General features: G+C 50.7%; 1 protein-coding gene across 6 annotated transcripts in view; it reads left to right on the top strand.

The window, feature by feature from the left end:
- CAMKK2 (calcium/calmodulin dependent protein kinase kinase 2) overlaps positions 1–12,765 on the top strand; it is a 54,588-nt gene that overhangs the window by 29,559 nt on the left and 12,264 nt on the right. For all 6 annotated transcript variants that reach the window (XM_024120954.3, XM_024120956.3, XM_028480258.2 and 3 more), the window contains 7 exons: positions 2,682–2,703; positions 2,832–2,920; positions 4,049–4,248; positions 4,999–5,052; positions 7,283–7,356; positions 7,443–7,530; positions 8,661–8,789. In XM_024120954.3, the coding sequence (XP_023976722.1) occupies positions 2,682–2,703; positions 2,832–2,920; positions 4,049–4,248; positions 4,999–5,052; positions 7,283–7,356; positions 7,443–7,530; positions 8,661–8,789 (656 nt within the window). The remainder of the gene's footprint in view (positions 1–2,681; positions 2,704–2,831; positions 2,921–4,048; positions 4,249–4,998; positions 5,053–7,282; positions 7,357–7,442; positions 7,531–8,660; positions 8,790–12,765) is intronic.

Genomic DNA, 12,765 nt, shown 5'->3' with positions numbered 1-12,765 from the left:
GCCCCTTGAGGGTTTTGAGCCGAGGAGTTGAATGAGCGTGTAAAGAACGTGACCCAAGCCTCAAAGAAGAGTTTCCTAAGCCATTTGGACCAGGCAGCTTCATGGACAGAGTTTTTCACTTCTTGAGGTGGCAGTTTGGGAAGGAGCCATGCAATTTTGGTATGTGATTCCAGCGGTTTTGAAAAAAATCCCGACCCTGTTATTTTTTAGTTTCCAGCCACAGCTGTGTGTGGTGAGGACAGAAAGGGCAGTCTGTGAAGCCAGGATGCAGGTATCAGCAAGGGTTCTGCAACTGCAGGCCTGACCCTCAGAGGGTAGCGAATACGACTGGAATTTCTTGGGGTTAAAAACTTTCCACCACTGCTCGGCTCCAGGAGCGGTTAAACTGTAAGTGACTGAAAGTAGACCTGTTTCAACAGGCCAGCTTCCCTCATGCCAACCGAGTTATAGTGCTTGGGAGGAAGCACAGAAATTCATGAAGCAGCTCTTGAAAGTCAAGTTTACATAACCAAGGTGGGAAAGAGAGAGCTGAGGGGACCAGCGCTCCTGTCGGTGGAAGCCTTACCTTACCTTCAGCGCCATTACTTTTGTTTCTAACCACAGCCTGAAGCCACAACAGATGTCCCCTAACTACGGTTTGGCCAACACTGGTTGATGAACGTGAAAACAGGGTGGGGCCCTGGGGGAGTTAAGTTCCTTTTCAGGTCAGAATCTTTAAGCCCTCTTTTTGTCTGAGGAGCCGGCTCTTTCCCCTTGGCCACCTCAGCCCTTGGACAACCTTTGAAACAACCCTTCTTCCATAAGAAGCTCCAATGTGGGTAGATGCTTCCAGAAAACAGGCAATTCCAAAGTCATTCTCCACTGGATTTTGAAATCCACTGTGCTGTTTTTTTCATTTCCTAAGGTACAGCTTCATATTCCCAGTTATATGTGTACAAGCAGAACAAAATTAAAATAACTATACCACATGACCCAGCAATTCCACTCCTAAGTATATACCCCAAAGAATTGAAAACAGCCACACAAATACTTAACATGAAAGTTCATAGCAGCATTATTCATAATAGCCAAAATGTGGAAATAACCTAAGTGTCCATCAGTTGATGAATGGATAAACAAAATGTGGCATATCCGCACCATGGAATATTATACAGCCATAAAAAGCAACAAAGTACTGATACATGCTACAACATGGATGAACCTTGAAAACATGCTAAGTGAAAAAACCAGTTACCAAAGGTTGCATATTGTATGAGTCCACCTATATGAAATGTACAGAATAGGCAAATCGATGGAAACAGAAAGCAGATTAGTGGTTACCAGGGGGCTAGGGGGAGGCACAGAGTTTCTTTTTAGGGGCTGAAAATGTTCTGGAAGTAGATAGAGGCGATGCTTTCACTGGAGGCAGTGGAATACTAAATGCCACTGAATCATGCATTTTAAAATAGTTTAACGTTCTGAAAATTTCACCTCAACTTTTAGAAATGCAAAAAATAACCCACCCCCCCAACAACAAAAAAAACTGTGCATTCCCTGAATATGATTTATGTAATACTTGATGGTTGGGGGGTGGTCCCCACATACACAGGGCTGGGAGGAAGCTGGCAGGGAGTGAGGCATTTGTACGTCGCACATGACTGTGAGTCAAGAAGGGGCCATTTAGGAGGAATAGGATGAGGTGGCCTTGGAGGTGGTGGGGAGATCTCCATCCCCACCTCTAGCTCCAAGTCTTGGTTTGGATTGAGAGTCACAGGAAAGGGTTTGAGGGCCAGCTGACCACAGAGTGCTGAAGAGTTGGAACAATGTTCTCCTTTTTGTTTATTTATTTATTTATTTTTGGCTGCGCTGGGTCTTCGTTGTGGTGCGCGGGCTTCTCACTGTGGTGGCTTCTCTTGTTGCAGAGCACGGGCTCTAGGCACACGGACATCATTAGTTGCAGCGCGCGGGCTCAGTAGTTGTGGTACACGGGCTTAGTTGCTCCGTGGCATATGAGATCTTCCCGGACCAGGGATCGAACCCGTGTCCCCTGCATTGGCAGGCAGATTCTTAACCACTGCGCCACCAGGGAAGTCCTATCCAACAATTCTTGATGTAGCCTGGCAGCTTGGAAAATGTGAGGGGTCATCGAAACCTGTTCTTGCTGTTTCTTGAATTGAAACTTTGCTAGGGTTCAGAAGTCCCCTAGGGCTACTTCTTTGTACCTAAGTAAATTGACGTTTGGGTTGTGTCCCCTTAGACCTGTTCTGTGGCATAAGGTGGCTCAGGACCTGGGTGTGAGTGAGAGGACATAGTTTAGCATCAGTTAGATCCCTGGGAGTTACCTCCACCCCCCAGGTATGAGAGGAAGATGAAAGGAGTCCAGGAGCCGCCCCCACCTGTCTCGGGTCTTCCTGCTTTGTTTTCTCTGATAGAGGGTCCTCAGCTGTTTGAGGACTAGAAGTACAGCCAGGCTGGGGTCCGAGGGATACCAGAAATCTCTGACCCCTATCCTCCTCATGGGAACTTAGAAAAGCAGAACCTTCCATGGTTTTGGTTCAGTGGACTGTTCCTCGCCCCAGCCCCAATGTTAGTTTCAGTGCTTCTTGGTGTTTCTAGGGGTGGTTGGGAGTTGGGGAGGAGGGGGAGGAAGATGGATTTCCAAATTCCCAGTGTAACCATTCACCCCCTTCTCTATCCTACAGTGTTTGAACTGGTCAACCAAGGGTGAGTGTCCCCATTCCCAGCAGGTGTGATGCTCGAAGCTTCTTGAGCTGCAAAGCTGAGTGAGGTGGTGAGAGAGGGCAAAGACCAGCGTGTCTGGTTTGCTTTTCATGCATGTATCGACTTTTCAGGCCTGTGATGGAAGTGCCCACTCTCAAACCGCTTTCTGAAGACCAGGCTCGTTTCTATTTCCAGGATCTGATCAAAGGCATCGAGTACTGTAAGTGGGGCCTGTGGGAGGACTCTCACCCAGGGGGTGCTTAGCATTCCCAGGTAGTGGATGGAAGGTGGAGGGTTTCTTATTTCCCTCCCGGGTCACAGGGAGGTGTGCGGGAAAAAGAACTGTCTGAGCTGCAGAGAGACCTGCTGGGGCCATGCCCCCTGCGAGCAGAAACCCTTCTTCCTGCCACGTAGAAAAATTAAGAGCAATAGTGTTAGTGACTGTTTATCCAGCACTTTCTATGTGTCCCAGGCACTGTTAAGTGCCTTGCATCTTCCCTTATTCCCAACAACCCTGGGATCCTGTTAATCTCCTGGAACCTTAGTTCCTCATCTGTAAAATGGGAATAAAATATCTCTCACTAGGTCTGAAATCAGCCAGGACATCAGTAGTTCTGACTGGCAGGGTGTCCTTTCTGCTTCTGGTTGTTAAACATGGTGACTCATACCCTTTGCCTATTACCTAGGATTGTTGTGAGATTGAAATGGGGTGAATGGGAAGCACTTAACACAGGGCAAGGCCTCAGACTGGGCATTCAGCAAAGTCAGCTGCTGCTGCTATTACCAATATCATCATTTCATCATCACCATCATCATCATCATCTTCATCATCATCACCCCAGCAATGCAGTTGGGTCTTCCAAACCATAGGACTGTCCTCTCCCATGAGCTGACATCCAGGCAGGAACAGTTAGCCAAGTCCTCAGTCCTGTTGTGCTTCACACTTCAAATTAACCTGCTCCAGTCATTGTTGGTTCGGTGTTCAGGTTGAGTGGTGGCATTAGTAAATGAAAAGATGTTTGTCACAAGTCTTGAGGCTTCTAGCTGGGAGCCAAGGTCAACAAAAACTCTCCATGCACACATGACTTAGACTGTAGCAGGCAGTTACCAATTGCTGTTGGCAGTCAGTGTTTCACTCCTCACTTTGGAGGATGGGACAACTTCCTTAGAGACGCTCCCCTTATCTTTCAGAGCTGTGGGTGTTCAGCAGGTTTGAGAGGGGAAGGCTGGGAAGGGCCTGGGACCCTGGGAGAACAGAGAGGTTCCTGCCTGTGTCTCTGGGCTGTGTGGGCCACATGGAGCTCCTCACATGGTTTTCCTGCCCCCCTCTCTTCCATCCCGCCCCCAGTACACTACCAGAAGATCATCCACCGGGACATCAAACCTTCCAACCTGCTGGTTGGAGAAGATGGGCACGTCAAGATTGCGGACTTTGGCGTGAGCAACGAGTTCAAGGGCAGCGACGCCCTCCTCTCTAACACCGTGGGCACTCCCGCCTTCATGGCTCCTGAGTCGCTCTCAGAGACCCGAAAGATCTTCTCTGGGAAGGTAGGTTTGGCCCTGCCTGCAATGAGGAGTTCTGCCTGTGTTATTGTCCTTTCAGCTGTAAGTGACAAAAACCCAACTCACTGGCTTAAACAGTGAATCTATTGGACCATGTGAATGAGGAGCGGAGTGCGTTTGTTTTCAGGCTTGGCTAGATACAGGGATTCAAAGAGGAATCCATCTCTCCATCTCTTAGCTCTGTTTTCCTTTTTTAAAAAAAAATTTTGTCTGCACCACGTGGCACACGGGATCTTACTTCCCCGGCCAGGGATGAACCTGTGCCCCCTGCAGTGGAAGCGTGGAGTCTTAACCACTGGACCACCAGGGAAGTCCCCTTGGCTCTGTTTTCCTGAATTGGTTTCCTCCCCTGGTGGATGGTCATCAGCAGCTCCAGACTACTTTCTACGAGTTTACCAGCCTCAATAGAAGGAGCATGTTTTTTTTATGAAGAGCTCCAGTGAAAATCCTGGGATTGGCTCTGATTGGCCCAGTGTGGGTCATGTGCCCATCCTTGAACCAATCACTGTGCCTGGGGGAAGTGTTGCTCTCATTGGCCAGGCCTGGGTCATGTGCCCACCCAGAGGCATGGGGTTTGGGGAGCAGGAATAGCCCCACCCAAACTCCCATGGACTGAGCAGTCAAGAAGAGGTGGGTCCCCAAAGAAAAGATGAAGGATTGGAAGCTGGACAGGTGAAAGCATTAGACGCCCTTTACTGCCCCTTGGCCCCTCACACGGAGCTCTTTGTCTTGCAGGCACTGGATGTTTGGGCCATGGGTGTGACGCTGTACTGCTTTGTGTTTGGCCAGGTAACAGGGTGGGGTGTCCTGTATCCTGGGTGTTGTGGGTTGCCCCCTTGGATTAACAGTTATCTCTCCTTGCAGGGAGATAGAACTTATTCACTTAAAAAGTTATTTCATTTTATTTCCACAATTAGATCTGAATATGAAAAAAGATGCCTTCCCAAATATACATAAGCTGTATATGATAGTCATATGTGTGAAAAAACGAGCTGTTAAAACAGAAGGATTGGCAGAGGCTCTAGAGGTTGTAAATACAGTAGTTGATGAATTTTGGGCAAGGACAGCAAATGTGCCACCTCTACCCTCTCCTAAACTGCAGATAGGCATCACTAATCAATAACTGCACTCTTTCTTCCTGAGCCTGGTACCGCTTTGACGTTCTTCTCAACAGTGTTCCTAGAAGCTGTTGTTGGAGGAATTGAATTGGAATGGAAGTTAAAACCCGTTTGGCATTATTGATTTAGGGAGTGCTGTTTTGTCTTCTTTCTGTTGTTGTTCTTTTGTTGTTTTTATATAACTGACATTTAGGGGCTTCTATTTTAAACTCTGAAGTTCAGATTGATTCTGTGAGCAATAAAAGTGAGGATTATTCCTTTTCATGAGCTTGTACTCCTATTGAGGGAAGCTTAAGAAACTAGTCCCATGAGGAAGTAAAGGAGTTTATAATCTCCTCCCCCCACCCAACATTTGATGAGAAAATTTTCAATCATATAGCCAAGTTGTTAAGAACTGTACCTCCTTACATATGCTTCAGAGTGCAGTCATTAGCTAGAGCTCACTATTGGTGGTTTTCATTTTTTTCTTTGGGGGTAAAATTTACATATCATGGAACATACAGATCTTAAGTGTACTATTTAATGAGTTTTGTCAAATTGATACACCTGTGCAATCCAAACTCTTATCTCGTTACTGCTCTTAATGAAATCATTTTCCTCGGACAGGAGTGGACCAGGTCACTTTCTGTGACCTCTTCCAACCTTCTGAGCACCCCACATAAAGGTTTCTTTTTCCAGCACAATCCCTGAGCTCCTCCTGGGTCAGGCCCTCCACCAAGTGAAAGCATCAACTTGTCACCCAGGGGTGGTGCGTGAACGGGCTTCAGGGTCAGCCTGGTCTAGGCTTTGCGCTTCCCGGGACACGACACCTCTCTGAGCTTCTGTTTTTTTCTCCTCTGTAAACTGAGAATAATCTTTACTATTTTTTATGGCTTCTGAGAGGATCAACAGAAATAATTCAAGCATTCATTAATTCAGCAGGTATTTATCGAGCCCCTACTTCATGCCAGGGAAGTTCCTGGGCACTGGGTGTCAGCAGTGAGCAAGACTGACAAAAATCTCTGTCCTCTTGGAGCTGATGTTCCAGTGCAGGAGTTAAACAGTGAACAAATACTTTTTCTTTTTTTTTTTAACATCTTTATTGGAATATAATTGCTTTACAATGGTGTGTTAGTTTCTGCTTTATAACAAAGTGAGTCAGCTGTACATACACATATATCCCCATATCTCTTTCTTCTTGCGTCTCCCTCCCTCCCACCCGCTCATTTTTTTTTTTTTTGGCCACACCATGTTATATGTGGATCTTAGTTCCCCAACCAGGGATTGAACCTGTGCCCCCTGCAGTGGAAGCACGCAATCCTAACCACTGGACCGCTAGGGAAGTCCCCAAATACATATGTAACATAATGTCAGGGGGAGGTGCTATGATGAGAAATCACATGGAGGTGGAGGGGGTGTCTGTTTTAGACAGGAGCTCCAGAAGGCCCCCTTGAGCGGGTGAGCTTTGGTCAGACACCTGAAGGATGGGAGAAAACAAGCCACGCAGATGTGGGTGGGAAGAACATTCGGGCAGAGGTAACAGCCAAATGAAATGTCGGTGTTGAGAAACCTCCGTACAGGGCCTGGTCCAGGCTAAGCCCTCACAAATCACAGCTGCTGCTGCTTTGTCTTTTGTATTGTTCTTTGTATTATTATTATTGTTCAGCTGGCAGGTGGGTGAAAAAAGTGTTTGCTTTTGTGTATGTTGGTAAGTTAAAGCACAGCTACAGAGGAAAGCCAGTGTGGTTAGCAAGGCTCCAGCCCTTCTGGAAAGACAGTCCTGGTCCTTTTAGATCTTTGGGGAATGGGATCTGCTTTGTCCCTGGATTGGGCCACTGGGCTGTTTCTTTCTCTGCTGCAACCCTTGCAGGACAGACGTGCCAGCCACTGATGGCCACCCTGTCCCTGACCTCTCTTCGCAGTGCCCATTCATGGATGAGCGGATCATGTGTTTACACAGTAAGATCAAGAGTCAGGCCCTGGAATTTCCAGATCAGTGAGTATTGTCCGTCTACCCCAAGTTGCCTTTCTCTCCGAGCCCTTGGTGACGTCCTCCACCCCTGATGTATCTCCCATCCCCAGGCCTGACGTAGCCGAGGACTTGAAGGACCTGATCACCCGCATGTTGGACAAGAACCCCGAGTCGAGGATCGTGGTGCCTGAGATCAAGGTACCTGGGGGCCGCTGCCGCCCCTTGGGGCGTGTGCTGGAGGCTCAGCCTGTGTCCTCTGCTTGGAATTGTCTGGCTCAACCCTGCCTCGGTCAGGCCCCACGCCCCTCTGTTTACAGCACTGCGTCCTTCTTGGCACCACTGCCCTCCCATGTCCTGGGGCCTCTGGGGTGCTGGAGGCTTGTGGGGGAGGATTTGGGACTCGTGTTCACTGTGATTGTGGAAGTGGGATCCGCTGCCAGCCGAGGAGCTAGCGCTTGCTCCAGTTGGCTTGGGCTGATGGCATCCACCCTCCCTAGACCGGACCAGACCAGGTTTCTGTGTGCTCCACTGTGTGGCTGCTGAAATCCTGGGGTCTTTTCTTAGGCCCTGCCTGTCCCTTTGAGAAAGTACAGTTGGGGTGGGAGGAAGTTAGTGAGCAATTTGACCCCCCACCTCTGACCCCGGCCTGCTGAATTCCACTCTGTTGCAGAAAGCACTGTTAGAAGAGATCCCTATCTACCCCCTACAACCCTGCCAATGCCACGTGCACACACATGGATCTTTAAGAAATCTAGAGATTTGCTTCGGGAACTCCTAGGCACCTCAGCTAACTAGCAGTTGAAGAGGGGGCAGCCCAGAAGGTTACAGATAAGGGCTTGGACCCCAGGGGCAGGTGGTTGGGGGGCAGACCTCTGCCTGGGTCCTCTCCTGATTGTGTCCTTCTCCCTGTGCCACCCCATGCCTCTGTTTCCCTTTCTGTGAAATGGGGAGGATGCTGCCTGCTCTGAGCTGAGCCTTCCAGGCATCAGGGAGAGTTGCTGAGGAGGGATGGGTGCTCCTCAGACAACCGTGCAACGCAGATGGCGAATTCCAGGCACTTCTGCCGAGACCTGGGGCCAGGTGGAGAATCCAGCCCGGCCCATGTCCTGGCCTCGTAGCTTCCTCCCATTCTCTGTCCTTTGTCTGTTTCACATTTCCTCCCACCTCTCTTACCCCCCCAGCCTCTGCCTGGCTTGCCTGCTCTCTTGCATGCCTGACCTCAGGCCACTGCCTCTCCCCTCCCGCATCCCCTCCCTGGCTCCGCGCATAGGCAGGGTTCCCGGGAGCCAGCTGTGCCCGCCCCTCACCCCTCCTGTCATTCATTGAAGCTGCACCCCTGGGTCACGAGGCACGGGGCGGAGCCGCTGCCATCGGAGGATGAGAACTGCACGCTGGTCGAGGTGACAGAAGAGGAGGTGGAGAATTCGGTCAAACACATACCCAGCCTGGCAACCGTGGTAAGACGAGGCAAGCCACTGCCTGAGAGCAGGGACCGAGAGCCCGTGGCAGGCCAGCGAGGATGAGCTGGGACGTGGGCGGGCCACTGAGAAGTAGACGTTGGGCCTGAACGTCAGGGGATGGCTGTGTCTGCCCCTCACCTACAGCTACCAGCCTCTGGAACTTGGTCACACGTCAGGCCGGGTGGCCCCTGCGTCTTCTAGTGTGAGCTCTGTCTACAGCCGGGTCCGAGGTTACTGTAGACAGGGGTAGCCCCTCTCTAAGGATTGTGCTGCCCCTTCTGGAATTCCTGCTTTCAGAGCATGTCAGGGGAGCAGGAGGAGGGGAAAGACCAGGGCAGATGCCCAGGGTGGCAGCTGGAGCCAAGGTCTCCAAGACGGGCTCCCCACTGGCTGCGTCTTCAGTCCCCAGAGCAGACGACTGAGTTCGTCTCATCTCTGCCCTGTGGGCAGCTGCCAGGGCTAGAGGCAGGGCCCCCACTTCCCGTGCCTCAGAAAGCTCTTCCCGACTCCTGAGGGTGGGCGTTTGCTCGGGAGCCACTGGGACCCCTTTTGTGGCCTTACATTGGGTCCTGACCCAGGAAGGAGGAGCTAGAATTGGAGTCCTCAGGCCTAACCTCGAAGACTCAGGGAATCACCCACTTGCCAAGCCTCTGCGCAGAGGGTGTGTGGCTCCAGGAGGGAGACCAGGACCCTCAGGGCCCTGGGGCCCAGGCCGCAGTCCTAGGGGCAGAATCCGGTGGGCTCTGCCCCACCATGGCCATCTCGGGAGTCCCGGGTGTGTTTGGCCAGCAGCAGCCCCAGCAGGCAGGCAGGGCCCTGGGCTCTGGGAGGGGAGGCTCTGCCGTGTCCAGCCTCGAGTGACCACCCCTTTAAGAGCCCCCAGTGCTGGCTCCTTCGCTCCCAGCTTTGCACCTCACCCTCTGCTTCCCCACACACTTTCTCTCTCCCTCCAAAACCTGAGCCCCCGGCTGGGGCATCCATTCACATCTTCCTCCTCCTCCCCAACCAGGGGCCTCTGCATGGTCTTCGCTGTTGAACACTCACCCACACACACCCACTCCTTCTCATCCACCCGCTGCACCCACGTCCTGAGCCTGCCGTGGGGAAGGCAGCTGACGTCGGGCTCCCAGCGTCCACCCTGGGTTATTCTGTTCCTGGTTGTGGATATTCTTGGGAGAAGGCGTCTGACCCTAGAGGTCTGAAATAGGCATTGATTATTCAGGAAACACTTCTTGAACACTGAGTGGTTTCCCCAGGCCTGTGTTGGGAGCAGGAGATACAGAGATGAATACAGCAAACATGGCGCCTGCAGACGCTGGGCAAAGAAACAACAAATCAATTATGCAAGTAACAGAGGGGCTGCGAGGGGCACGCCTAAGAGGGGAATGCAGCCCAGGTGATGGGTTGGAGGAGGCCTCTTGGAAGATGCATGCTGAGAGGATGGCGGGGTGTTAATCAGGCCAAGAGAGGGTAAAGGGCAAGGGCATTCCTGGAAAAGGGAACAGCAAACGCAGTGATCCTCTGGTGGGATCATGTCCATGAGAAACCTCAAGAAAGCCAGGGTGGCTGAAGCGGGGCAAAGAAGGGAGGGTGGCATGAAGCTGGACGGGAGGTGGGGCCAGACCATACAAGTCCTGAGGCCACAGCAGAGGTTTAAATCTTGGTCCCAGGAAGTTTGATTCAGGGGAGCGGCACGATCAGTATTGGCCTTGGGAAGTTCCCACGTGGAGAATGGATGGGGGGGAAGGGAGGAAGTGAGGGCTTCAGCAGCTGTCTGAGAAGGAGGGGCTGGAGCCGGGAGGCCCAGGCCCCCTCCTGGCACCCAGGGTGTGTGGGGCACGGGGTTACAGAGGTGAACAAGGGACAGTGCCAGCTCTCCTGGGGCTCCCGGCCTCATAAGGAAGATGGATCTGGAAAGAAAGAATCACCCTCCTGTGCCATCACACGGTGACAGGCCAGCGGGGAGAGGAGCGGGAGTAGGAAGCTCCCCAGGGCAGGAGCCCCTTTCGCTGGGTCCCGAGGACTGGGAAGACCAGTCTCACCAGGGGGGATGGTGCCTGCAAAGGCTCGGAGGAAACAGGCCCGTGTGTTCCGGGAACCACAGAGCTCGGGCCTTGGCAAGGGGGGACCTTGAGTGCTTGCCAAGGGGTACAGCCTTCATCCTCTAGCTCAGCGTTTCTCTTTTCTTTCTTTCTTTTTTTTTAAAATTTGAGGTAGAATTCATGTAACATAAAATTAACCACTTAAAGTGAACAATACAGTGGCGTGTAGTACATTTACAGTACTGTGCAACCATCACCTCTGTAGTTCTGAAACATTTTCATCATCCCCAAAGAAACCCCGTACCTGTTAGCACTCACTCTCTGTTCTCCCCTCCCCCCAGCCCCTGGCATCCATTAGTCTGTTTTCTGTCTCTATAGATTTGCCTATTCTGGACATTTCATATAAATGGAGTCATACAGTATGTGATTTTTTTGTGTTTGGTTTCTTTCACTCAGCATAATGTTTTCAAGGTTCATCCACATTGTAACCAGTCATTCCTTTTTAGGGCTGAAAAGTATTCCATTGTATGGCTAGAGCACATTTTGTTTATCCGTTCATCAGTTGATGGACATTTGGGTGTTTCCACCTTTTAGTGGTTTTTTAAACACTTTTTTTTTTTTTCCCTTTTTAGCAGCAAACCCTTTAAAAAAAAAATCCACAAGCTCAGTCAGTACATGAAACAGCTTGAAGAGGCATCATGCTCTGCTTGGAAGGAGGCCAGAGCCTTACAGGGTGTTGAGGCCACTTCCTTGAAAATTCCTTCATGAAATACAGCAGCCACAAGCATCACCATGAACCTTCCATGACTCCCTGGCTGGTAACAGGATAAGTTCCAAACTCCTATGGGTGAGAGATACCAAGTCAGGGAGTAAGGGAATCAGATCTGGGTTTCAGAAAGGATGCGCTGAAGGGAAGCCTGGAAGGCAGAGGAGGGAAGCTGAGCAGTGGTTGAGGGGCGTGATGGAGGGATATGGCCTTTTCCCCAAAGATCCCCTCCTCTGGCAGGTGTTTCCCAGCCACGCTGCGGGCCCAGTCTGTCTTCGGGTGGACGGGGTGAGGGGCGCCAAAGCGCTCCCGCTCACGGCCGTGGGCGTGCCGGCTCCCAGTGCCTCAGACTTAAAAGGACTTCCGGGACCCCTGACCTCTCTTGCCCTCACACCACACCAGCCCGTGGACTGGCCACCCTCAGTATCCTGGGATGTTTCCTCAGCTCCTTAGACTGGGACAGATGTTTCTCATCCTCAGCTAAAATGCAGCCCCCTGAGAAACTGGTACCGTTTTGTATTGCTAGTGGGACTGTAAAAAAACTGTGTGGCCACTGTAGAAAACAGTCTGGCAGCTCCTAAAAAATGTTAAACATAGAGTTACCAAATGATCCAAGGATTCCACTCCTAGGTGTACACCCAAGAGAAACGAAAACATGTTGTGTGGAAAGTGTCCACACAAAAACTTGTACACAAATTGTTCATAGCAGCATTAGTCACAATAGCCCCGAAGTGGAAACAGTCCAGAGGATGAATGAATAAACAAAATGTGGCATATACACACAAAGGATTATTACCAGGCCATAAAAAGGAATAAAGAATGATTCGTGCTGCAGCGTGGATGGACCTTGAAAACATTATGCTGAGTGAAAGAAGCCAGACCCCAAAGGCCACGTACTGAATGATTCCATTTATATGAAATAAGAATAGACAAACCCATAGAGACAGAAAGTGGATTGGTGGTTGCCAGGGGCTGGAGGGGAGGAGGAATGGGGACTGACTGCTAACGGGTACTGGGTTTCTTTTCGGGGTGATGTAAATGTTCTGAAATTAGACAGTGGTGATGTGAATATGCTAAAAACCGTTGAATTGTACCCTTTATTTATTTTTCTTTTTGCGGTACGCGGGCCTCTCACTGTTGTGGCCTCTCCCGTTGCGGAGCACAG

This window comes from Physeter macrocephalus, chromosome 19 (assembly GCF_002837175.3).
Source record: "Physeter macrocephalus isolate SW-GA chromosome 19, ASM283717v5, whole genome shotgun sequence".
Lineage (NCBI taxonomy): Eukaryota > Metazoa > Chordata > Mammalia > Artiodactyla > Physeteridae > Physeter > Physeter macrocephalus.
This window is presented reverse-complemented; position numbering and strand designations above follow the sequence as displayed.